The sequence below is a fragment of the Medicago sativa genome, chromosome 5 (genome assembly GCF_051527215.1).
Source record: "Medicago sativa cultivar Bolivia chromosome 5, Bolivia_mono, whole genome shotgun sequence".
Taxonomy (NCBI): domain Eukaryota; kingdom Viridiplantae; phylum Streptophyta; class Magnoliopsida; order Fabales; family Fabaceae; genus Medicago; species Medicago sativa.
This window is the reverse complement of record NC_140753.1, coordinates 34,035,469-34,062,269: the sequence shown is the minus strand read 5'-3', so window position 1 is coordinate 34,062,269 and position 26,801 is coordinate 34,035,469. Positions and strand designations below refer to the sequence as shown.

General features: G+C 35.8%; 1 protein-coding gene across 1 annotated transcript; it reads right to left on the bottom strand.

Moving 5' to 3' along the window:
- Window positions 1–305: 305 nt before the first annotated feature.
- Window positions 306–26,614, bottom strand: LOC146921944 (uncharacterized). The gene is made up of 2 exons (XM_085711412.1): window positions 25,110–26,614; window positions 306–471 (listed from the first exon to the last, which is right to left on the bottom strand). The coding sequence occupies exons 1-2, from the start codon at window positions 26,612–26,614 to the stop codon at window positions 306–308; spliced, it is 1,671 nt and encodes a 556-aa protein (XP_085567538.1).
- Window positions 26,615–26,801: the final 187 nt, after the last annotated feature.

Here is a 26,801-nt window from a genome sequence, read left to right as displayed (position 1 = left end):
AATTTTAATCGTTTCACTTTACGTTATTTTCCAATTACCAATTTTAATTCATTTTTATTTTTGTTTTTAGTCCTAAAATTCCTAAAAAAATTGTATTTTTAGTCCTTTTTGTCCAAGTTATTAGTCCAGTACATGTGTCAGTCCCTCATTAGTCCAAGAGTTAGTTATGCCACGTGTCAGGTCCCAATTGGTCCAAAGGTTCAGTCAACAGGCCTATAAATACAGTCAATGCAGTCAAATTCTCTCACGAATCATTTTTTGCACAATCAGCAAAAAACACTTTCATTTTTTCTCTCTCCAACTTTTCAGATCAAACTCCACAAAAATTCCAGAAACTGAGATGAATGCTCAAGAACATTCATCCCCTTTCTGAACCCTAACAACCTTAAACCACCATAACCAAATCTGTAACAACACAAAACCACCGCAACAGTCACAAAAACCACCGCAACAGTCACGAATACACCGTAACTGTCATCAACGTCACCACAAACACAATTTCGCAAGCAACAGATCAAGATTCATCGCCAGACCGATCCAAAATCAGCCTCAAACGCACGGTTCAACAACAACATCAACAAGATAACGTGAATCACGCACAGTTCAACAACAACATCAATCACGTGAATCACGCACAGATCGATAAAAACGCGGCTGAACCGCCATAGAAGCTGAACACAGATCACGAAAACGGAAGGAAAAGAAGAAGAAAGCTTGGATTCGAAAGATTCGCCGTTCACTCCTTGATTCTCCGATCTGAAAACGGTAATGAATCTCTCTCCTTGCAACATGTATTGATCATACTCTGTGGAATGTTTATGTCAAAAAAAATACGAACCTTACTTGTTAGATCTAGGTGTGTGTGAGTTTGATCTCAAAAAATCAACACCGGATTCATAGAGAGGAAGAAGAGACGGAACTTTTGGTGCAAAAAGTTTTCGAAAAAGAACTCCGGTGCGGCGGCGCTCCGGCCGACCACCGCACCGGAGGTTGTTCCGGTCGTCTCCTTCCTTTTCTTTCCGGCGAACTGTTCTAGAGTGAGAGGGAGAAGGTCTGCGCGTTAGAGAGAGAAAGATTAGGGGGAAATGGTGCTTCAAACCGGTTCAGGCATATATATATTGCCATGAACCGGGTTAACCCGCTCCATACCCGTTCCCCAACCGCTCCAGTGGCCTCTTAAGGCCCAGGAACCAATTGCCAAGCCTGTTTGCTATACACACCCCCCTGTCCTGCATGTTTCTTGCTGTAATGTTGCTATTTGCACCCTTATCTGTCCAATTTCCTTCACAAAAATTCCTAAATCTTTTCCTATGTGTTCTTGACATTTTTTCTAACATTTCTGTGACATTTTTCGTGCTAAGGCTTGAAAAGAATATTAGAAGCATTTTTTTTCCTTATTTTTGTTAGAATTAACAATTTTCTTGCAATTTTTAGCTTAAAAATCCTTTAAAATTCCCTAAAAAGTTTTCTAGGTGTTCTTGATTGTTTTTTGACATTTTTGTGATGGTGATTATGTTTTAAAATCCTGATTGAAAAGTATGTAGTATTTTCTTGTGAAATGTTTACTTTTTTGTTAAAAAATTGTGAAGTTTATATGTAGTTTGAGCCCAAAAATCTTGTGAAAAATTCTAAAAATTTTCATACACATTTCTTGATAATTTTGTGGTGTTCTTGTGATAATTTTGCATATTAAAAAATTGATGAACATGATGTGGCTAATTTTCTTACTATTTTGAGGTATTTTTGTGCTAAAAATAAATGAAAATTTGCTTGATTTTAATCCAAATTGCTTGATGAATTTTGGTGACCTATACCACTTGATTTCATAGGGTTTTAGCTACTGTTTGTGTTGATATTAATGCATGAGTATGAATCTTGATTAGTTGCTTGGTTTACAAGTTAGTTGTGTAGTTAGGTAATGTAAATATGCTTAAAATTTGTTCTAAAATGCCAAGTAAATCATGTTGCCTTAATTCCCATTCCAAGACTTGATTCTAAACCTTTAAAAAATGTATTGGAATGTGAGAATTATAGGTCATATGGTTCTTGCATTCTATGAATAAATTTTAGACATATTTGCACTCATGTTGCCTTTATTTTCCATCCTTTATATTCTAGTATTCCTCTTGCTTTATTTCCTTTGATATTGTCATGTGCTACTAACTCCTTTCATTTCATGTTTCATCATTCCATAAGCATCTCCATTTCATCCCATATTCATCTCTATTTCTTTCTTGCAATTTAATTTGTACCAAGGTTAGAATGTAAACATTTAGGAGTTTTGTAATATTTTCCCTTCATGCACTTTTAATTTTCTTGGCAAAGAGGCCATAGAATGTATCTAGGGTATGATGTAAAGGACAATGGACTCTAATGATGTACACCGACACAAGCACCGACACATGCACACACATCACTATATAGCTAGAATATGCATGTTTAGATGTATGTTTAGGATTGTATGTTTAGATGTATGTTTAGGCCTTATACTTAGAAAAATCATTTTCCAAAAAAATATGAACAACATCACTCAAACCTTTTTCTAAATAAACCTTGGGATCAAAATCCCATTGTATTTTCCTTTTTCATTTTCTTAATCAAAAATTCAATGAAAATTAATCATACTTTGACCATATTTTGCAAATGACTAATTCCACCTCACCATTTCATAATCTCATGCCCTTGAGGCCCCTTTCTATTCTTCAAATTCCATTTTCAAACTTAAAATCAACTAACAAAAACAAAAAACATTTTTGAGAGAGAACTACGGTGGATTTGATCCCTTAATCGGGTACGTAGGCAAGGAACAAAAGTCCTTCAATTCAACTAAAATAAAAATCCAAAAAACATTCTTCTCCCTCCAATTCTTCATTTAGCAAACTTTAGGTGTAAATAACACTTCAAAATAGCATTTAAAAATAAAGCGCGCGCGTAGAAATTAAAGACGGTTCCTATAGGTTACTATAGTCGTTATGGGTGCCTAACACCTTCCCGTAGCGAAAACAACTCCCGGACCTCGATTCTCAAGGGTTTTGCTTACTTTTTCCCTTCCCAAGAAAAAATAAGATATCACCGGTTTAAAAGGTTCAAACGTAATCAATGTTTGACACCCGAAAACCAAGATAAAACACACGTCAGCCGTGGGTGCTACATGCCCACCAGCTTCCGCTTGGTTCGTCCTCGAACCACACCGTACTCGGAGAGGTCTGCTCCAATACCATTTGTAACATAATTCGCTACCCGATTATAAATCTAAAACTTCTCTCGTATGCCTTGCCTTTTATACCAAATAAATACTTGCTTCTCGTTTAAGATATCATTTTAAAACCTATTCCTTGGAGTCTTGATTTGAGGGGTTATTGTTAAGAAGATCGCTTAAAGAAAACCGCTCGCAAAACGCCCAAACCACCCATGACGAGCAAAACAATGAGGTTCCCCCACTGTCTGCTCGCCATGGCGAGTAAATTTGTGTGGGAGGCGAGCTCCTGCTCACCACTGCGAGTTGGGGGCGAGTAACCCCCTAGTTCTGGAGGTCTGGCTCGCCTCGCGAGCTCTCTGCTCGCCGTGGTGAGTTATGACAGTCCAGGACTGTCAAAAATGGTGTTTTTCACTCAAAAACCTCAAATCGAAGCACCCCCAAAGCTTATGATAACTCTAGTAATCATTTGGAACCTGAAAAACAGTCATTAAGCAAGTATTCACAAGTATATTGGTATAAGACATGAAAGGGGTAACTTTCTTTATGAGTAAACCCTAGAAATATATGTAGTTTTCTTGCAAGCTTAACACACATGATCCCATGGTTGGAACTAACTAAGAACTCACCTCAAGATGTTTTGAAGATAGGCTCACAAGCTCAAGCCCTTAACAACAAAGTTTTTCAAAAAAACCCTAGATAGAGAAAACATTGGAGAAGCTTGTTCTAACTTTCTTGCCAACAATCTTAGCCTAACCTCTAACTTAGAGAAGGATTGGAAGATGTTTTGAGAGAAGAATCAAGTTGAAGAAGGAGTAGTGGTAACAATTCTTAGAGAGAAGGGAGAGCAAGGAAGTTTAGAAAACCTAGAGAGAGAGTGAGGAAAATATTATGAAGGAAATTGACCCAAAACCACATAAATATCTTCTCCACGCGAAATTCCAAAAATAACCCTTGCCTTAAACACGCGCATTTTATCGTTATCAGATATTACATCAGTTCCTAATAAGCGGGATATTACAGATTTTTGAACTGCTGAGAAGCCCAAAATCGGCCACCGAATTGTCAAAATCGGCCACCATTTTCTGATCTGAATTTCCAGTTTTAGTTCTACAAAACATTCACATTTTTCACCCTTTTCCGTTTTGAATTTGCCTTCGGTGTAAACATGAAAGTTTTAGATAATTGTGTTAGCTTTCTAATGGTCTTGCTTTTGCTCAAAAATGATTTTTAGATTTTGAGTTATGATAAAAATACTCCAAGTGGGTCTTAGTAAAACTTTATGAAAACTCAGCATAACTATTTCTAAGTTAAACCAAAACTTATGGATTGTCTCCAAACTTCAAAGCTTGTGTACTATGAGTTTAATTAAGGTGTTTAAGAGTAATTAACCTATGATGTGATGAGTCTAACTAGTGGTAGGTTGCCTTAAATTGTTGCCTTGCGATCCTTTTCGCACGTGTAGTCTTGAGATGACCTTGGGGTAGGAAATGAAAGTTATTGATGATGTTAGAAGCTGTCCAGAAGACCTGAATTAAGATGATTAATATTAACAATGTTGTTAAATATGCACCTTAAGTATTACTTATGATGATCATGTTGATGCGATTCATTCTTTAATGATTATATGATGTATAAGAGCTGTTATTTGCTGCATATGTTGCTGTTTTGCTGTTGTTGACCATTAATGTCATAAAGTTGTAAATGTCGGTCGAAGTTGTAAATTTGTAAGATGTTGTCCAAATTATTGGAGTCATATAAGATGTTCATGATGTTCAAGATGTTTAAGATGTAAGATGTTGAGTCCATGCATACTCATTCAAAGTTGAGGGCTTGATGCCCTGAAGCTTTTGCTCAAATATGTTGGGGGCTTGATGCCCTGGAGCCATTGCTCAAATATGTTGGGGGTTTGATGCCCTGGAGCCTTTTTACGCTCAAATATGTTGGGGGCTTGATGCCTTGATTGGTACCACATGCATTTGCATTGTCAAGATGATTTAAGATGTTAAGAGTTGCATAGTCGAGTTGAAGTTGCATAGTCGAGTCAAAGTCGTCAAGTTGTTAAAGATTAATTTACGAAGTTGATTATGAAGTTGATGTCGATGATTAATATGAAGTTGTTTATGATGATGATATGATGTTACATGATTATTATTATGATATGTTGATGATGTTTATGTTGTTAAATGTAATTGATGAATTATATGCTTAATATTGTTGTTTGTGAAATCTCACCCCTTCTTCTTGAAAATGTTGCTCTTCGTATGGGTAACTTGCAGGTAACCAAGATTAGTTGCGGTCGTGAGTGGACTCTCTCAAAAGTGTGTGTCTTAGGACCTCTGATACGTAACGGGATGGGAATTTTGTTGTTGCTTTCTATTCCTTACGTATTACTTTAAGAAGATTTTCATGAATTATTATTGAACTAAGTATTTATGAGATTTTATGTTGAGGCCCTTGTGCCAAAGACTATTAAAGATGTTGAATTATTCCGCTGCGAAGTTTTAAATATTACGTTGTTGGTTATTGAAGGATTAATATTTATTTACTCTGTTAAGATTTTATGAAAAGATATGTGACATTCTGTTTACGTTGAGAAACTCTGATTTATTTATGAAATTTTTATGTTGGGAAAACGGGGTGTTACAGTTAGCTTCACATCAATCATCAAGCTCGGTAATGGCGAGTTAGCTCTGGGGCCTACACGCCTTAAGTGAACTTAAACGCTTATGGCGTGTTTTATCAGTTTCAGAAATGCAAAAATCGTGTTTTAACATAAACTTCAATTCCAAGTCCCCTAACGCATATCTTAACTCTAGGAGTCATAAAAATCATTGTGCAGCAAGATTGTGACAAGTATCATCATCACCTAACGAGCATGGCATTAGAGGGTATGAATCGCATTGTGCAAAACTTAATAATCGTGTCTTCCTTCATGGTAAAACTCTTAACTTCAAAAGTGGATTCCATATTCCCTTTTAGCTTATATGTATATCTTAGACATGCATTACTGCATAATATATATCATGTAGGATTCTTGACCCATATGACGACATCTCTTTCCCTTATTCCAAAGGTACCGAACTTGAATCTTCAGAACTTCATATCCAGATAAGGCGCGAGTACTGTTATCCTCTCCTGAGTAGTACCTCTCATTCGAATATTGGTTATTACACTTGATGACTCAATCATTACCGTGAGTCGCAAGGAAGCACCTTCGGGATCCTATGTGTATTTCTCTTGTCTTAGTACATAACCCTTTCTAGTCGACTGACAGTTCTTGCGCGTACTTCGACATCACCAACTAAGTAACCCGATTACCACACTAGAGGTAACTCCAATCTCTCTTGACTTATTTAGGTAAGGACACATCCCACATATTCTTACCACACCAATTTCATCGACTATCTGAGTTTTACCACTTTAAAATTGATGCTTCGAAAACTTCTTACTCATCCTGTAAACGATCCTTACTCCAAAGCTAAAGGCTTCATGGATCCCGTTAAAACTCTTACCGGCCAAATCTCTATTGCGTTACTCTGATTCATCCATCGACTTTAGCCATAGACATTAATCCGTTGAGACGAGTGAAACTTCACACTCTCTCTACCATATGGTTACCAACTTCTTGAATCATTCTTATGAATCCACAAATTGCAATCAAATGGAACAACCTTGCACTTCTCACTACTACGTAAGGTTAATGCACAAAGCCGACTTATCATGTACTCGCACTCTTGAATAGATATTACCTACTTGACGGTTGAGTTTATCTCCTGGCATGCCGGTATCATACTTAAATTCCTTCCCGAGAAGCCTCGACTCTTAGAACACATCAAAACTTTTAGGTCGCTTCTTAGTTCCAAGACAACTTGCAAAGGTTTATCAATCATGGATACACATAACTCTTCATCATTTAACTTCTTGCCTCATACCTTCATATCCACGACGTCCTTCCATGCACTAGAACTTCAAACTCTTGTTCCAAGCTTCTACTTAACTCTTGACACCTTAATTCCTGACGTCACCTTGAATTAGCTTGATTTCATCAATGATTACTCATGCCTTTTCTTTGAAAGCTTTAAAATACAAGGCATATCGGATTCTTGATGTTTAAGGGATTCCATAGTTAGAAAAAATTGCTATAAAAGGGCTCGGACGACCCCACGGGACCTCCAGAACAAGCCGACAACTCATGAAGAGCTGAGGAACTCGCCCCCAACTCGCCATAAGCAAGTAGCCTCTGGAGAAAATTCGCTAAAGGCGATTTTTTTACTTATGGCGGGTTTCTTTGGGCCCTGAAGTGCAAAACTCGAGTTTTTCCATCAAACCCTCAATTTCAAGTGTCCGAATGCGTTTTACTAATCCAGATACATAAAAACAACCATAGTTTCAAGCATGGCAAACACTAACTTCAAATCAATGCAATTCATGGTGCATTAAGAACTAAGTTTTTCAAGCATGGCAAACACTAACATCAAATCAATGTAATTCATGGTGCATTAAGAACTAAGTTCATAATCGTCATAATACTTAATATAAAATTGTCTCATAAGGATTCAACTTCGTCTGCTTCTGAATTTTTTTCCTTGTTTGTCCTGAACTTCCAAATCTCTAGTCCCTTACATATGTTATCATCTCTGAGAGCCCATTGGTTCCAGCTTACATATAACTACGTCGTTCTAAACTACTCATCATCTTATAACCTTGAACCATAATCTCGCTTCAACTACAACTCCTTCGAAGATCTCAGACCAATCATTAGACATTCCCGAATCCTTCACTTTTCCCATATGAAATACCGTTCAACAACTGATCCAACGCTGTCGGGGTATTCCATCTTAATCCTAACATACTACGTGTTCCCGGAGGAATCTAACTTCGACTGCTTAGTTCACCGGCCACCTTTTGCCACGACTAGATCCTTACGGTTACTTGCTCCGAGTTCTTACTTCCTAGTTCATCTCCATCACATACTTCAGCTCTCACACGTTTGTTCTAACTATTGTATGCTAGAGTGAGTTGATCAGGCTCAGCTAACAACAAAATTTAGAACAATTATCCGGAACCCAATGGCCCCACTACATTAGTTGAAACCTAATGACCCATGGCACGATCTGAATCAACCTACTCTGATACCAAATGTAACACCCATACTAAATGTATCTAGAAATTTTAGCATGTGCATCATCTTTAGTACTGGATACATTGAAATTTACAACATAAAGCCTTCGAATGAATAATATATTAAACAATTCACGTTCGTACTTTTAACTGTACAATGCTATCTGTCCAAAACTTAGAAATACATCCTTGAATCCTTAAGAATACTCTGCACCAGGTACGAACGAGCACTTGCTGATTATCCATCCGATCACATATCTGCTACACCTTGCTAAACCAACCTGCTGATCTGAAACAAAATAGGATTGGGATGAGACATAATGTCTCACTAAGTTCTACCTAATCCTAGGCTATAGGTAACCTCGAGGGAAACCTAGGGTCACCACGTGTCTACAATACAACCCGTCGGTTGATTATATGTGTGTGGAACATGCTTACCTAGACGGTCATGCATACTAGATCCATCCTAGGTTCTTCGTGCCATAACTCATTAGTCTTGTCTTACATTCTACATGTCACGGCGGTCAAGGGAACCTAAGACCGCTATGACAAGATATGATAAACGTGTCAAGACCTAATCATAAGCTATTCATGACATGATCCTAGACTGGACGATCAGGGAGATACTGAGACCGTCGACAGTATATCTTCGTAAACTTGTACTTGTACATGAGCTTATACATGTCTCATTACATAACATAACATAATTGTATTCATAATCATTCTTTATGTTAGAAGTTAGCGTGTAACAAACAACATTATCAGTTCATTTTACGGAGTCTATCGAGTGGAGTATCCCTGAGCACAATCCCTTACCTTACCGATGAAAACCTAGCTAGGGTACATCGGACTCCCTCAGTGTCGTGCGGGCCTACCTTGCAGAGCGTATCCCGTCCCCCTTGGCGTGAACCTTTCGTATCCCCCTTGGCGTGGATAACGGAGAGACACGACACCTACATCTTGCTTAAAGTCTTAATTATGCATAAAGGTCTTATACTTATACTTGCTTGCTCATACTTAACTTTACTTGAATGACCACCACGGGTCCGTAATCTACTTGTTTAGCGGTGAATCATTACTTGCTTGTTCTTAATCATACATAACTTATACCTACTGAACTTTGGTTACATACTAGCTTGTTGTTCTCGACTATCTAGGTCGAGGCTCTACATATTCCCCAATGCCAAGAGATCATATGCTACCCAAGCATATCACTTGTAATCTAAATCTCGTGTGTCATGCTTCACCAATCTATCTTAATACTTGCTTCATAACTCTTTATAAAATGGCTTGAAACATTGACAATGAATCATTGGACTGGAGGGATTTATATTTATAAGAAACCCTTGAAAAACTGAACGGAAAACTGTCGCTGATTGCCCGAAACAAGTCAATTGCACGTTTCTGTGCTGTCATTCCTGCCCTGGTGAGATCAATCTCGCCCTGGCGACATTGCCAGCTCGAAAACATGCTTTCTGTTTCCTGCTTCCTGCCATGGCGAGATTTGGCGTGCCCGACGAGATTGACAGTACAGAACATGAAAAACAACAGTTTTATCCAAAAACCTCCAAATCAAAGGACCCATTGTATATTTTAACCCTAATAATCGTGTAACACTTAAAACAGCATTAAGGAGGGAAACATTAACAAGATTGATTAACATGGCATTGAAAAGGGGAAGATCTCATGACCTAGAATTTCATATTTTCCATGCATAAGTAATCACACAAACCCAAAGGGTAGATAATCTAATCTAAGAACTCACATGATCAATTCTGATGTTCCTCTAATATTCAAGCCCAATTAACAAACCCTAGCTTTGGTCTCTTGTTTGACATAACTTCTAAATGCTCCAAATTGCAAGCTCACCACTCGTAAAAGCATGACATTGATTCCACTTCATCTTGAACATCTAAACACTAATGCATGCAAGGCTTGTCATGAATATCCAAGTTTGAGTAAGCTTAATTCATAATCTTGAGTGTTTGAAGGAAATGAGTTAAGAGATGGAGGGAGGGATGCGCCACTTCTAGTGAGAAGGAAAAGCAATCCACAAATCTGAATCCTAGAGAGAAAACATCACAAAACAATGAGAATTTTGGGACAAAACCCACTTAAATACTCCTCCTGTGCAATTACTAAAATACCCTTCATGTCAAGCGTATTTAACTTGATACTGATAATCGAACATGTGCTTAACTGACACTGCACGATAAACATTCTCCGTCGTAATTGATTTTCATGAACAATCGTTCTCTGGCACATCTTAAATAATAAAATTCTCATGGCTGACAAGTGGGATATTACCGAATAAGTCATAATATTTTGTTCTTTAAATATAATTTTGTAAACATGGGAAAAAAATTTAGATTCAATTTGCAATAACTTTATCTAGCACAAACAGACACTAATGTATTTGATTATCCATGTTTTCTATTTGTATTGTGTGAATTATAATGTAATTTGTTTGTTTTAATAATTTTGTAATATTTATACTGCTAAGAAAAAAATTGATATAAAAAAAATTAATTTTGACTAAAAATTGTAGTTAATTTTATGGTTTCTTGTACTATAGGTGTAGATTCAAATTTAAATTTGAAAACCATTTGAATTGTTACCGATAATATTGTAAAAAAACAAAAAAAAGGTTTGTTCAAAGTTAGTTATTTAAATTTCAATGTCAGTGATGACATGCCATCTTACGTTATTTTTAGCATGTTTTTCAGTTATTTTATTTAGGTTTTGATCCAATTTAGAGGGATTTTAGAAAAATTGCCTATGTTTTTCGGGATATTTTGTAATGTTTTTATTTCGAGTCATGTAATCCTAGTTTTTCGGAAACAAAGTAGTTCTAAGGTGTTTTTGATGTAATTCAATGTGAATCATACAAATAGGCAAAGCAAAACATCTCAAGAGGATTTGTGAAGACAATAGATGATGATTAAAGAGGCCTCTTAAGATATTACAAAGAGGAGGGATTCTATTCCAAGTCTCATGACAAGTTTCATTGAAGAAAAATCTCGAAAAGACCAAGAAAATAGCAAAAACACAATATTGAGATGTGTTTGCGTGCCCCTCTCCACGTGCGAGGGGATTGCGCCTCGGGTGAAATTATTGCAGGGAGGCTCAAATCAGTTAACAAAGGATACTAATAAAAGGGGTGGCTTGAAAAGGCGTAAGGATGGCTTTCTCTTACTTTATGACAGGCAGAAGTAAAATAAATCTCAATACAAATACTAAAGACCAAAGTCAAACAAAACACACTAGTATTAACTCCAAACCAATACAAATCTACTACTAGTATAAATAATACATAAAACTCAAATCAAGACTGTCCAATATATATAGTAGAGTATGTCCAGCATTGATGAAGTTTAAATTTGAATCTATTACAATATGTTGGAGTCACCATTGTGACACCCTGAATCCCAAAAATAATTATTACTGCTATTTGATTAAAAATAAAGTTTGATTTGCAGCGGAAAGTGTCAAATAAAAACTTCTCTAATAATATAGGAATTCTTCTACAAGATTTAGGATATCATATTGACTCATAACAAACATAATTTAGATTTCACTTCATTACAAATTATAATAATATTAACATCGAATCTTTTACTTTTGAAAATGCTTTATTTAACATCCTAGACAATGGTTTTCTTGTACAAAACGAAATAAGTAAGCATATCCCTTTTCCCGTGTCACTATCAGAGCGGTGCTTTTTCCCAAAATAACAGACGACACAGGACAAGTCTTCACGAAAGGCATGTACTTGACTCCAAGACTCATAACCTATATAACTACGGTTTTGCAACCGCATGGCCAAGGAAGCAAACACAAACAACGAAGGGGTGAGTTCCGAGAACATGTAATAGTATAAAAAAAAATTAGAAGAACACGTAAGCAATTAAGTCAAAGTCATATCAAATCACAAACATAATATTCAGAACCTTAAAGAATATACTATATCATCTCAATCCATGTTAGTATAAAATATCATTACAACTTAAGAACCAAAATCTTCACAAACACAATGTCACAATTCAATTCCAAACTAGTCACAACACATATAGTCACCAATAACCATCTTCATAAGAACATACACAGATAATCACCTTCATCGTCTCACACAATTACACTTATTCACCAAATACAGATCATCGTCAAATTTTATGCATATGGACTCAGTCCTAAGACCTATATGAATGTGGTACCACACCTATCGTCATAATTTGCCAGAGGTATGTGACTGGACTTTCATCGTCATAATTTGCTAGAGATATGTTACTGGACTTTCATCGTCATTTCATCATCATGATTCCTAGACACGACTCTATATGCATACATGAGACAGACCCTTCAAGTATTAAAAGATCATAACATCATCAACAAATCACAATCATAAATGCAGACTCTTACTATTATGCACAACAATAAGACAAAACACATCATCGTCATCATAAGTAAACATGTCATTCTCATCATCAATGTATATTAGACAACATCATTCAAATCATCATCATAATTATAAGTCATCATTCTCATCGTCAATATAAATTAGACATCGTCACTATCATCAATATAAAATAGACATGCATTTTATCATCATCAATATAATTAGAAACATCATCCTCATCATCATTATAAAACGAACATCATCAAAACGTCTGAATGAGGTCAAACCAAAGCTAAAAGAAATTTAATACCCATATCTACAAATTTCATGAAGGAACCTAAATCCAATTCGATACATATAGGGGTGAAAAAGTTGGTTTTCCTAAACCTAGACAGAGTGTACGACCGTGCTGACCTCTGTGTAGTATTTTGATCATAACTCAAGTTTTTGACGTTCTATTGGAGTCACTCCAAAGCCACATGAAAAATGACATCCATATCTAAAACTTTTATGTTTACAACGAAACCTAGTTCAGAACATAAAATAGTCAAAAATTGGTTTTCCTAAGCCTCAGAAAAGAGCACGACCCTGATGACTGATGTGTAGTATTTTAATCATATCTTGAGTTCTAGATTTTGGAATGGGGTCAGACCAACGCCCAATTAAAGCTAACACTCATATCTACAACTTTCATGAAGACACCAAATCCTAATTCGGAACATAAAAGTCCCAGTGTTTATTTTTGTTTTCGGTTACAGAAATCGCAGATTTTCTGGGATTTCGCCTTAGGGGATCTATCCTAACTTCGTTTTCGACTCTAAACTCGCCAAACTCGGCCCTAATCTTCACTCCGTGATTAAACTATAATTCAAACACTAATAATTTGTTAAACTACCGGATTATTCACTCTTTTTAAGACTTTAAACTCAATTAAAAAAAACTAAACTAGTTTTCCTCAATTCTCATCTATCAACTTCATCTTTTCAACAGTAACAACATAACAGTAACAACATTTTAAAATTTAAGACAACCCTGCGTCATAGATTAAGATACTCTAAAGTGAAAAGATTCTCCTCCTTACGTCTAATCTATACCTTCGTTGGCCTAAGATACTCCTTAAGAGCGCCATCTACAACATAAGCTGGAACCATCACAACTTGTCATCTAAAGAATAACATCAATGCTTATTCATGTCAAATCGACATCTCATTCATCAACACTTATCATATTTTCGATCACATATAATCATATTCCAATAGTCATCGTATACATGTGGCATACCAAAAATTACATTCAAATACATAACATCACATCTATATCAATCATTAAATAAGTCATCAATCTAAATAGTTGCAGCAAATCAAGCATAAGCACACACAAATTTATCCATGACTTCAAATACCACATATTCACATAATTTAAATCAAGCAACACCTTAATAATGTTTCTAATTCTTCTTTTAACCTCCCACGTCTAAATTTGCACATTAATTAATTATTCTCTCAAAGGGCTACAACCGTCGCGGTGAGCCCCGAATGAACATTGGGAAATATAGCTTTCCTGTTCATCTCAGTTAATTTACACTCATGATCTCGAACTCTTCTCTCTCACCCCATACCTGATATGAAGCTTTCACACAAGATAATGAACTCTACAGCAACAACGCATCCAAGCAACTTAAAATTCATGTCGTCTTTTCATAGCAACTCATGAAAGAAGTGCATCGGTTCCCTTATTTAATCTTCTTTCGCCCTTGATTTCCACAACCACCTAATCTTGTTATTTTTATCATCTATTTCGTTTCTCCAACTGTGTTGCTGCAACCGCAAGTGTTTGTTTCTCTCCTATATGATTTAGGGTTTTTGTTTTGCGGCTACCAGGAAGATGAGAAGTAGGCGTAGATATATATATATATATATATATATAGGGAAGTCAATTGGTGTGGAGAGTGGGCAACAAGTCACAAAATTTACTTTGGTTTTTCTTTTACTTTCTTTTTAATATCATAAATATATATATAATAATAATATACTTCCCCTAAGAAAATATAATAATATAATTGCTACCTTTGTGGTATTTTATTAATACTTATTATTGTTACATTCTAAAAATAATATATTTTTTCCCTTCAAAATAATAATATTATTTTTAGAAAATAGGTTTAGCATCTATAATTTAAAATTAATAATACTAAACACCCGTAGAATTATCACATCAAAGCAAACACACTTAAAAGAAAATTAATCACTCAAATATAAACTAGAAATATTAACAAGTATTTTGGGGCGTTACAACCATTATGACACTAATGTAATAGATTCTAAAGTTTACAGTTAAATAGAGGAAATCTTGAACATCAACCTTGAATCCATTCTACGACAATTTTTTTTAAATGTACCTTAATTAATATATACCTTAATTCCTAAACCATTATATTTTGTCCCGTATGTTATCATTTGATTAGTTATATACTATACTCTTTTCCTTGCTCTACAAATCAGCGAAGGAAACAATCATTTATATTATTGTATCAAAAAATTTGTCCATTTTTGCATAAGCATATCATGCATCACTTTGTATTCTTGGTTCCTAGTCCGTGTCTCACACTGTGTCTTTTCAATAAAAGGTCAATCCATCAGTAAAGTGGTCCGACATCCTCATTCAGTCAATTCGCATCTACAACACTCGCGCAAATCAGAATGGATCATCTTGAATAAGAGAACAGAGAGCTCCGTGAAGGAATGACATCCATGTAGGCCGAGATAGAGAAGTGTAATCACATTTGTAATTACCATTTAATATCATTCATATTAAAACTAAAAAAAAAAGACTGGTTATGAGTAAAATAGTTGACTAATTTCTAGAGTCGAAGAAAAGATCCAACCAAAACTAAGGATAATGCATATAAAACAGAACCAACCACTAAACCAAAACTTGTTAGTAATATAATTAAAAAAAATTAAAACATGAAATAAAACTAAGGATTCTGCATATACAACAGAACCAACAAATACATGTAATTGGCAACATTCAAAACTAAAAGGAATAATCCATTTCCACTAATATGCACTCTTAGTTCCACCAAGAGTTTTTCCAATTCATCCTTCAAGTGTTGTTCCCAAAATTCAACATTATCAACATTAGTAACTGGGGATGTTACTATAGGTTATTCTTTTGGGGAAACATTATCTGGCACAACCAACAACACTTGGCACAGGTGATACAAGATTAAGAGCGTTGATTACCGCTTGCTCAGTGGCACCAAGATTAGCAACAATGATTACCTCCAACTCAGTTGAAATAGGATCAGGACTAACAATGTTATCAAAAGAGAAAGTATATCTTCTGAAGGTATAGCTTGTGATTGTTGTCATGTTAAATTCACTCTCACCATATTCGATGTTCATGCTTGTTGTACAATACATAGACCATCCAAAAGTATCTTCTTGGAGGACGAAACTTCATTGTTGAACTATCAAAGGAATTCTCTGAGCTCAGCTAATCAAAAGGGGAATGATTGTATGCTGAAGCAAAATCTGAAGCAAGGAATCGCTGTGTTGCTGAAAAACATTCTCAAGAAAATAATGATACATGTTATGTTTGTTGTTTTAGAGGTAACATGATATTATGTGATGGATGTCCTTCCTCGTTGCACACTGTTTGTTTAGGTCTCTATCGAGCTCCGAAAGGTAATTGGTAGTGTCTGACATGCTGTTGTAGAATATGTTGTCAACCCACATGCAAAATAGAATTTGTAAATGATAGTGATACTATTTTCTTGCTTGTGTTCAATGTGAACAAAAATGTCACTTTGGGTGCATAAAGGCAACATGAACTACATTTGGTCACATTATTAAAAAAAAAAGATTTGTTTTTGCAATAAAGTTTATGAGAACATGTTCTTAAGTCTGAAAAATATTCTATTGGGGAAACAAATTAAGGTTGCGGGTGATCATCTAACTTGGAAATTGTTGAAGAATAAAATAATCACCATCACAACTCACATTATTCTTCAACAATTACCAAGTTAGAGGATCACCTGAACCTTAATTAGTTTCTCCAATAGAATATTCTTCAAACTTATGAACATGTTCTCACAAAGTTTACTACTAAACCAATTCTTCTATTTAATAATGTGACCAGATGCAGTTCATTTTGCCTATACGCACCCAAAGTGAGATTTTTGTTCACGTTGAACACAAGGAAGAAAATAGTTATCACAATCATTTACAAATTCTTTTTTGCATGTGGGTTGACAGCATATTCTGCAGCAACATGTCGGACAATGCTTATTACTTTCAAGAACTCGATCGAGACCTAAACAAACAGTGTGAAAAGAAGGACATCCTTCAAATAATATTACGTGACCTCCAAAACCACAAACCGAACATGTATCATTATTTTCCTGAGAATGTTCTTCAGCAGCACAACGATTCGTTACTTCATATTTTGCTTCAGCATTACAATCATACCCCCTTTGATTGGCTGAGCTCAAAGCTTTCCTTCGATAGTTCAACAATGAAGTTTTTTCTTCAAGCATATACTTTTTGATGGTCTACGTCTTGTACAACAAGCATGGGCCTTGAATTTGGTTAGTGAATTTAACATGACAACATTCATAAGCTATACCTTCACATGATACACTCCTTCTTTTCTTCTCTTGTTCCTTTGTTTGAAGTTCAAGAAGAATATGTTCCTTGTCACGTTTAAGATTTTCAATTATAGCGTTCAAATTCTGGCATTCTATTTCACGAGTAGCATCCCCTTGTCCATGTGTATTCTACAAAGAATGGCTACGAAAAGATTGCTGCCTATGGATATTCTTCATCAGATATGGTTGACCTTTTACAAAATTATCGTTTGCAAATTCCCATTTTTTTGAATCAACTTTTCTAAATCCCTATTCAAATTGCAAACCATACCACAATTCAAGCAATCAATAAATCTTAATTGGTGATAAAAAGAAAAAAAAACTAAAGAACAATTTATTGTTCGGATAAACTAGTTAATTAATTGTTTATAGAAAAAAAAAACTTATCATATACTAACTTATGTGTAAACTATTTTAATAGAAAAAGATAAATTAATGTCAAATTGATATCATACAAGCTATAATAAAAAAATATTAGTTATTCCAAACAACTTATTGGAAATAAGCTAAAGAGCTTTATGAAACAGTCTGACAAGTGTTTTATATAAGAAAATAAATTGAAATAAACCATAAACAAGTCAAAAAAAAAAATCAGACTCAAAAACAAGTTAACAACGGTATGAGATCACCATATGATATTTTGCAAAATCCTAATTGAACCAAAATCCATAACATAGTTCATGTTTTTTTTAAGAAACCAAACTAGCAAACAAAAATTGGCACGAGTGAGAGTCAAACCTGAAACATTAAGAGGGGAATACTTCAAGGTCCCAAACTAACATCATTAGCCCAACCCATGTGAGTAACACATTTCAAGAATTTAAAATACCTTTATTAAAAATATCAACAAAAGAGCAAGGCCTGATTGGTTAAATAACTTAATAAGTTCTTGAATCATAAACAATTAACGAAAAATAATATAAAGTGAACAACTTATAGACATGTTATTAGTTGTTTCTATAAGCTCAATTAGTCTCACAAGTAATTATCAAAATACATAAACTCAAATAAATCAATTAAAACAGGATTCTAAATCAAATTAACCAATCCATAACAATCATTATTCCTAAAGCCTTAATCAAACTAAAAATCATAACACAATTCAAGAAATTAAAAAACCTTAATGGGGTGATAAAAAAAATTAAATAAACACATTAAAAAAACCTCAATGGGGTGATTAAAAAAATTAAATAAACAACATTAACACAATAATAAAACATTAAAATGATAACATAACAATTTAAAAATCCAAGAAAACGAAGTACATTAAAGTTGCTTACATATGTATTCAATCGTCTTTTGAAACTTGAGAAGTTATTATGCTTAAAATATCGAGGTAACAAATCCTTTGCAAGATCGAATGAATTCGAAATGATGAATCTTCTACAGTTGGCACTCCAGGAAATAATGGAATCAGTTAAAGAATCTTCAACCATTTTATAAGGGTTTACTCAAAAAAAGAGGAATCTTATTGGAGCTACCATGACCATCTTCCATCATTCCCAAAATAACCCTCAAAGCCAAAACTAAAATTTTCAATACACAATGATTCCTCAAGGCTATAACACCCTTTATATAGAAGAAAAAAACCCCTCTAGTTTTCCAATTACAAATCAATAGTAAATCCTTCCTTTTTTCTCACCTTTTTGACCATCATTAATAATTTCAAATTTGACTGTCATTAATAATTTGACCTTCATTAATAATTTCCAAACTAATTATACCCTTTTGGTCAATTTATTCTTAAATGAATCCGACAAGCTTACCCTTCACTCTACCACCACTGTTAGATGAATCATAGCCTAAAACTTGATTTTTTTTTGCAGATTCCCAAGAAAGGTGAACAGTAATCAGTATAACAAAGCCACATAAATACTTTTCAATTTTCTTTCAAAATTTGCTTAAATTTTTGTTCAATTTTTTGTCCACATTTCCCAAAATCTCAAAGTCTTTTACAAATATTTTAAACTGAATAAATCATTAAATGAAGATCTCAATATTAAAAAGTATATATTTATTAATAAATAAATATTCTGTAACTAATCAATTTGGTGAATAAGTCATAATATTTTGTTCTTTAAATATAATTTTGTAAACTAGGGAAAAAATTTAGATTCAATTTGCATTAACTTTATCTAGCACAAACAGACACTAATGTATTTGATTATCCATGTTTTCTATTTGTATTGTGTGAATTACAATGTAATTTGTTTGTTTTAATAATTTTGTAATATTTAAACCGCTAAGAAAAAAATTGATATAAAAAAAACTAATTTTGACTAAAAATTGTTGTTAATTTTATGGTTTCTTGTACTATAGGTGTAGATTCAAATTTAAATTTGAAAACCATTTGAATTGTTACCGATAATATTGTAAAAAAACAAAAAAAAAAAGGTTTGTTCAAAGTTAGTTATTTAAATTTAAAAGTGAGTGATGATGTAACGCCCTATTTCTATTAAAGCGATAAAACACGCGAATATAGCAGATATTCAAGAAATAGACGCTATGTCTCAACAAAATCCAAACCATCATGCATATATAAAAAATATCTCATCAGTTGCAGCGGATACAAACCATAGATCTCCAAGTGTACATGCCATGGTCAACAATACATCATCATATAAAATCCTCCAAGTCCCGACAAGTGGGTAAATATCAACTAAATAAAAACAGAATCCAACAATAACGTAAAGACACGACCACCTAATTAGAGTCTAAACCTACGACTCCAATGATAACGGAGATAGCTCCCGCTATCCAAGCACTCACCAAAAGCAACTACTCCTGCACAGCGTCTGCCCATCCATACAGACAGGTAGACGGTCAAAACCACTGAAGGTTAGCTTTATATCAATCATAATTAATATAAGCAACTTGACATAAATAAACCAATTCAATCTTCATTAAATAACATGGACAATTAACCTCTAATACAAGCCCACACAACAATTTCAATCATCACAAGTAGGCATTCATCAACGACAATTATCACCAACAATCATCATTCCCTACAACAAGTCTCCTCAAGATGCAACAAAAACATCATTATCAACGGCTATAGTCAACGGCAATATGGATAAACATCGACACGACATATGATGCATGAACATATGACTCAATCCACGATGCATATGTTCACAACAATTCAACGGCTATATTCAACGTTCAACTATATCATATAGTTCAATAACTCCATAAAAAACATCACATGATGACAAACATCATACTCATCACCTAACAACCATTCATACATCTTCTTACAATTTTATCAAACTATCCATAGAGGATTTATAAGACAATCGGTTCTTAAAACCATTTTCATCAAAATTCGTCTCTCATTCCACAATTTCAAAATATTGAAGCAATTGAACCAAAACCAAGTAAACGAGATTCAATGCCTCAACTAAGTATGCCTCTAGGCTACATATAAGTGCAGTAGAGCATACCATTACGTTTCACCGGCTAGAGGTAACAAAATCATGAAAATCACGAAGTTCGTCTCTCTTTATCATTTTTCAAGAAAAATCCCATTTTCAAAGCAAAACAAGTTAAGACTTGATGAAACCAATCACAACCATTTTTAGAAACCATATAATCAGTATACAACCTTAATCCTACTTCAAATCCATGAGAAAAACGAGTTTCGGAAAAATCGACGTTTTGGACCATTTTTCAAAAGTTACATTCAATTCATAAAATCAAGTTCAATTCGATTCAAACGACGTTCCAGTAGGTTTAAGTATGTAAACAGAGATTAAACAAGTCAAAAGAAACATTTTAGAAAGCTCGGATTGGTCCCCAAGTGCCCGAAACAAAAATCAAAAGTTGCTGAAACTAGGCAGGTTCGCTTAAGCGACCACCTGGTTCGCTTAAGCGAACAAGTTCCAGGAACTTACTGGGTTTGTTCGCTTACAGCTCGCTTAGAGCTCGCTTAAGCGAACAAGTTCCAGTAACCTTCTGTTGTCGTTCGCTTACTGTTCGCTTAGCCTTCGCTTAAGCGAACAGTCATAATTCTATAGAAAAAATGTTACGAGTTTCAACCATTTTCACCCCAAAATCCCAATTTTGATCATTCCAAACCCCAAAACTTAATCCCAAAGATGTTTATAGGTCATATACACTTCAAAACACTTAAACATGCATAAGTTTTGAGATTAAAACATCAACACAACAAAATTCATCAATTCATCAAATTTCCACAACTTTCAACAACAACAACAATTCTCATCACCAATTCACTAATTCATGATACTCCATGCATCAATTCATCAACAACACATTTGACAACAACAACAACATCTAATCATGAATTCATCCTCAATCTAACAACCACAACATCATTCATCATCAATTTTACACAAAAACACATCATGTTCATATATACCCATTTTGACATACAAATTCAACAACAACAACATAATTATCATTCAATTCATGTACATAATCATGTCATCAAAATTAAGCACGAATTTCTACATCAAAATTCAAATTAACCACTTAAGCAAAGAATTAGGGGTGAACTACAACATTAAAGTCTAACCCCCTTACCTTAATTCTTCACAATCTCCAACTTAGGCTTCACTTTAGCTCCAAAGACTTGAATCTCTAGCCTCCTCTAGCTCTCTCTAGATCTCCCTCTTCAAACCCTTAGCTTCTCTTGCTCTTTCTCTCTCTTCCTCTTCTCTCAAAATGAAAAATGATGGTAAACCTTATTTTCCTCTAACACTAGAGTTTATATAGGTTCTACCTAATTGCGCTCAACTCACAATGCCTTAATGGGCCTAACCCATTACTAATCTAATTCAAAATGTTACTACTCACTTAACGGTAAAATGTAATAATAACGGTCACCTACCGGTAATAAAACAATTCACTACAACTCCCAAGCACTTAGTAAAATAATACTAACTCTCACTAAGCACTAAAAATAATCCTTATCAAAATTACTAAATTACCCCTACTCACAAAATGACCAAAATACCCATGAGCCCAAATTGACTAAAATACCCTTCGAACACCGAATTCTACGCTCCCAACCAAAAATACACACAGAGGCAATTAATCACGTAAGAGCACATATAACACACATAAATAAACAATAAAATAAATCTAGCGAAAAATCGGGCTATTACAACTCTCCCCCACTAAAAAGAATTTTCGCCCTCGAAAATTACCTGAAGGAAACAACTCCGGGTACGAAACCTTCATCCTACTCTCCGATTCACAAGTGGCACTCTCACCAGTTGGCCAACCCAAATCACTTTAACCAAAACGATCTCCTTGCCACGCAAACGCTTCACTTCTCGATCCTTAATCCTACTTGGTCAAGTCTCAACGGTCAAATTATCCCTTACTTCTAAATCATCCACTTGAATCACATACTTCCGCAACTGAGACACATGAATCACATCATGAAGATTCGACTAAGATGGTGGTAACGCAATCCGATACGCTACAACCCCAACCTTCTCAACAATCTCAAACGGTCCAACAAAACGAGGAGTTAACTTCCGACACTTCAAAGCACGACCAACACTGGTTACAGGATTCACTCTCAAAAACACATTATCACCAACCTGAAACTCAATTTCCTTCCTCCTCTTATCATGAGAACTCTTCTACCTACTCTGAGACACTCTCATCCTCTCTTGAATCATCTTAACCTTCTCCGTAGTCTCTTGCACAACCTCCGGTCCTAACAAAACACTTTCACCTGACTCATACCAACACAACGGAGTCCTACACCTCCGACCATACAAAGCCTCAAATGATGCCATTTCGATGCTGGAATGAAAACTATTGTTGTAGGTAAACCCAATCAACGGTAAACATTTGACCCAACTGACACCTTGCTCCAACACACAAGCCCTTAACAAATCTTCCAAACTCTGAATGGTCCTCTCCGTCTGACCATCAGTCTGGGGATGATAAGCAGAACTCAACCTTAACTTAGTTCCCAAAGAAACTTGCAAACTCTCCCAAAACTTAGAAGTAAACCTCGGATCCCGATCCGATACAATACTAGAAGGAATACCAAGCAACCTAACAATCAGCTCAATGTAGATCTCAGCCAACTTTGCCACAGACATGCCGGTCTTGATATGAACAAAATGTGCCGACTTCGTCAACCGATCAACAATCACCCAAATTGAATCAGAACCCTTCGCATTCTTCGGCAACGCTCCGACAAAATCCATAGAGATACTATCCCACTTCCACTCTGGAACAAACAACGGTTTCATCAAACCAGATGGTCTCTGATGTTCAATCTTAGACTTTTCACAAACCAAACAAGCATAAACAAATTCTGCAATCTCCTTCTTCATTCTAGGCCACCAAAACAACCTCTTCAAATCCTGGTACATCTTAGGCGCTCCTGGATGAATACTCAAACTACTTCTGTGACCTTCTTCCAAAATCTGTTTCTTAAGCTCAAGAACACCTGGTACACAAACACGATTACGAAACATCAAAACACCGTTCTCACCCAACCTGAAGTCTCCACCCTTACCTTGGTTAACCAACACCACTCGATCTACAAGTTCCAAATCTTCCTTCTGATCATTCTTAATCTCTTTCAAAATATTACTCGTCAGCTTCAACATTCCCAACCTCACACCCTCTGGTGTCAACTCACTAACCAAACTCAAATCTCGAAACTGTTCAATTAACTCCAACTCTTTAACCATCAAAGCAGACATATGCAACGACTTCCTACTCAAAGCATCAGCAACAACATTCGCCTTTCCGGGATGATAACTCAACTGAAAATCGAAATCCTTAAGATACTCCAACCATCTTCTCTGCCTCATATTCAACTCCTTCTGATCAAACAAGTACTTCAAACTCTTGTGATCACTGAACACTTCAAACTTAGAACCATACAAATAATGCCTCCAAATCTTCAACACAAACACAACAGCTGCCAATTCCAAATCATGAGTCGGATAATTCTTCTCATGCACTTTCAACTGCCTCGACGCATAAGCCACAACTTGACGATTCTGCTTGAGCACACCACCAAGACCCATCTTAGAAGCATCACAATACACAACAAACGATTCCTTCAGATTCGGCAAAATCAACACTGGAGCTGAAGTCAACCTCTTCTTCAACTCTTGGAAACTCTTCTCACACTTAGCATCCCAAACATAAGTCTGTCCTTTCCGAGTCAACTGCGTCAATGGCAACACCAACTTAGAGAATCCCTCAATGAATCTCCGATAATAACCTGCCAATCCAAGAAAGCTTCTAACCTAAAAACAGAATTATGTGATTTCCACTGCAACACTGCATCAACTTTCGACGGATCCACGACAATACCACCTTTAGAAATCACATGACCAAGGAAACTCACTTCCCACAACCAGAACACACACTTCGTTAACATAGCAAACAACTTCTTCTCCTTCAAGACACCCAACACAATCCTCAAATGCTCGGCATGCTCTTCTTCTGACTTTGAATACACCAAAATATCATCTATAAACACCACCACAAAACGGTCCAGAAAAGGATGAAATATCCTATTCATATATTCCATGAAGACACCTGGCGCATTAGATACTCCAAATGGCATCACAGAATACTCATAGTGTCCATACCTTGTTCGGAACACAACTTTGGATATATCTTCCGCCTTTACTCTAATCTGATGATATCCTGACCTCAAATCAATCATGCTGAACACTTCCGCACTAAGTAACTGATCCATCAAATCATCAATCCTCGGAAGCGGATACCGATTCTTAATCGTCACCTTGTTCAACTGCCGATAATCCACACACAACCTCATGCTTCCATCCGTCTTCTTAACCAATAACACTGGAGCTCCCCACGGAGAAACACTCGGCCTGATAAACTGCTTCTCGAGCAACTCTTCCAACTGCTTCTTCAACTCACCCAACTCTGATGCAGACATCCGATACGGCGAAATTGAAATAGGACTCGTTCCTGGTACCAAATCAATTGCAAACTCAACTTCTCTCTCCGGCGGTAAATCGGTAATGTCGTCCGGAAAAACTTCTGGAAACTCTTGCACTACCGGCAAATCACCAACTCCTTTCTCACTACTCTCCTTCAAGGAAGCAAACATCATAAACACACTAGCTTCACCGTCCAAAGACTTCTTCATTTGTTCTGCGGGCAAGAACTTCCCACCCATCTCAGCTACCGGCTTAGAAAACGTTATACTTTTGGTCAAACAATTAATGTTAACACCAAAAGTCAACATCCAATCCATACCAAAAATCACGTTCATATGCTTCAACGGAAGACACACAAGATCCAGCTCAAAATCAACATTACCAAAACTAACAGGACACTTAGCACACACTAAAGAAGTAGTCACCGAACCACTAGCTGGGGTTCCGATAACCATCCCTCGCGACAACGGAGTCACAACCAAACCCAAACGCTTAACACAACTAGCCGTGATAAAAGAATAAGTAACACTAGTATCAATAATTGCAATCAAAGGAGTACTATTGATAAAACACATACCTCGGATGAGAATATCCGGATGCTCCACCTCTTCCGCATTCAGTGCAAACACCTTTCCCGCCGCCTTCTTCGGCTTGGTACACTTAGTACTGATATGCCCCTTCTCACCACAATTGTAGCAAGTAACCTCCTTCTTGCACTCAAACGCCTTGTGACCTGCTTCCCCACACTTGTAACAACTATCACCCTTCTTGCAATCATTAGCAAAATGACCCAATGTGCCACACTTGAAGCACCTGACCTCAGCAACATTCGGCTTAGAGCCTCCACCAGATTCTTTCTTCTTTCCTTTGTCCTTGTTGTACGGTTTCCCAAATCCACGACTCTTCCCTTTCTTATCATGCTGAGCCTTGTAATGATTAGCTTTAGCCCTCCTGGCATCATCAAACATACGACACTTATGCACCAAAGTGTCAAAGTCTCGGATCTCCTGAATACACATATACTGGTAGATATCGGGCCTCAAACCGCTCTCAAACTTCACACACTTGGAAACCATCGCATCCTCAACATTGATGTACGGACAAAACCTCGAAAGCTCCTCAAACTTTGCAGCATACTCAGCCACTGAACGGTTCTCTTGCTTCAAGTTCAAGAACTTCACTTCCTTCTTGGTCCTCAAATCCTCAGGAAAGTACTTCCTCAAAAACTCAGTCTTGAACCTAGCCCAAGTCACAGCCTCTCCACTAGCCTCAACCCTTCCCTTAGCATTGGTCCACCAATACTCAGCCTCCTCAGAAAGCATATGAGTAGCCAATCTGACCTTCTGATCCTCACTAGTCACCATAGTGATGAGTCAATAATTAGTCTAATTTAATGCATTATTTAGTTTAGTTTTATTAAAGATTTGATTTTATTTTATTGCAATTTATTTCCTTTTTGAATATTTTACTTCAAATTGCTTTTTATTATATTTTAGAAACGAATATATG

Bases quoted from the DNA above. Each gene is read 5' to 3' on its own strand.
- LOC146921944 (XM_085711412.1), bottom strand. From the start codon at position 26,614: ATGCTTTCTGAGGAGGCTGAGTATTGGTGGACCAATGCTAAGGGAAGG. The intron at 472-25,109 runs GTATCCGCTTCC...CGTTGATGACAG, and splicing joins AAGGTGACGATTAAGAATCG to TTACGGTGTATTCGTGACTG.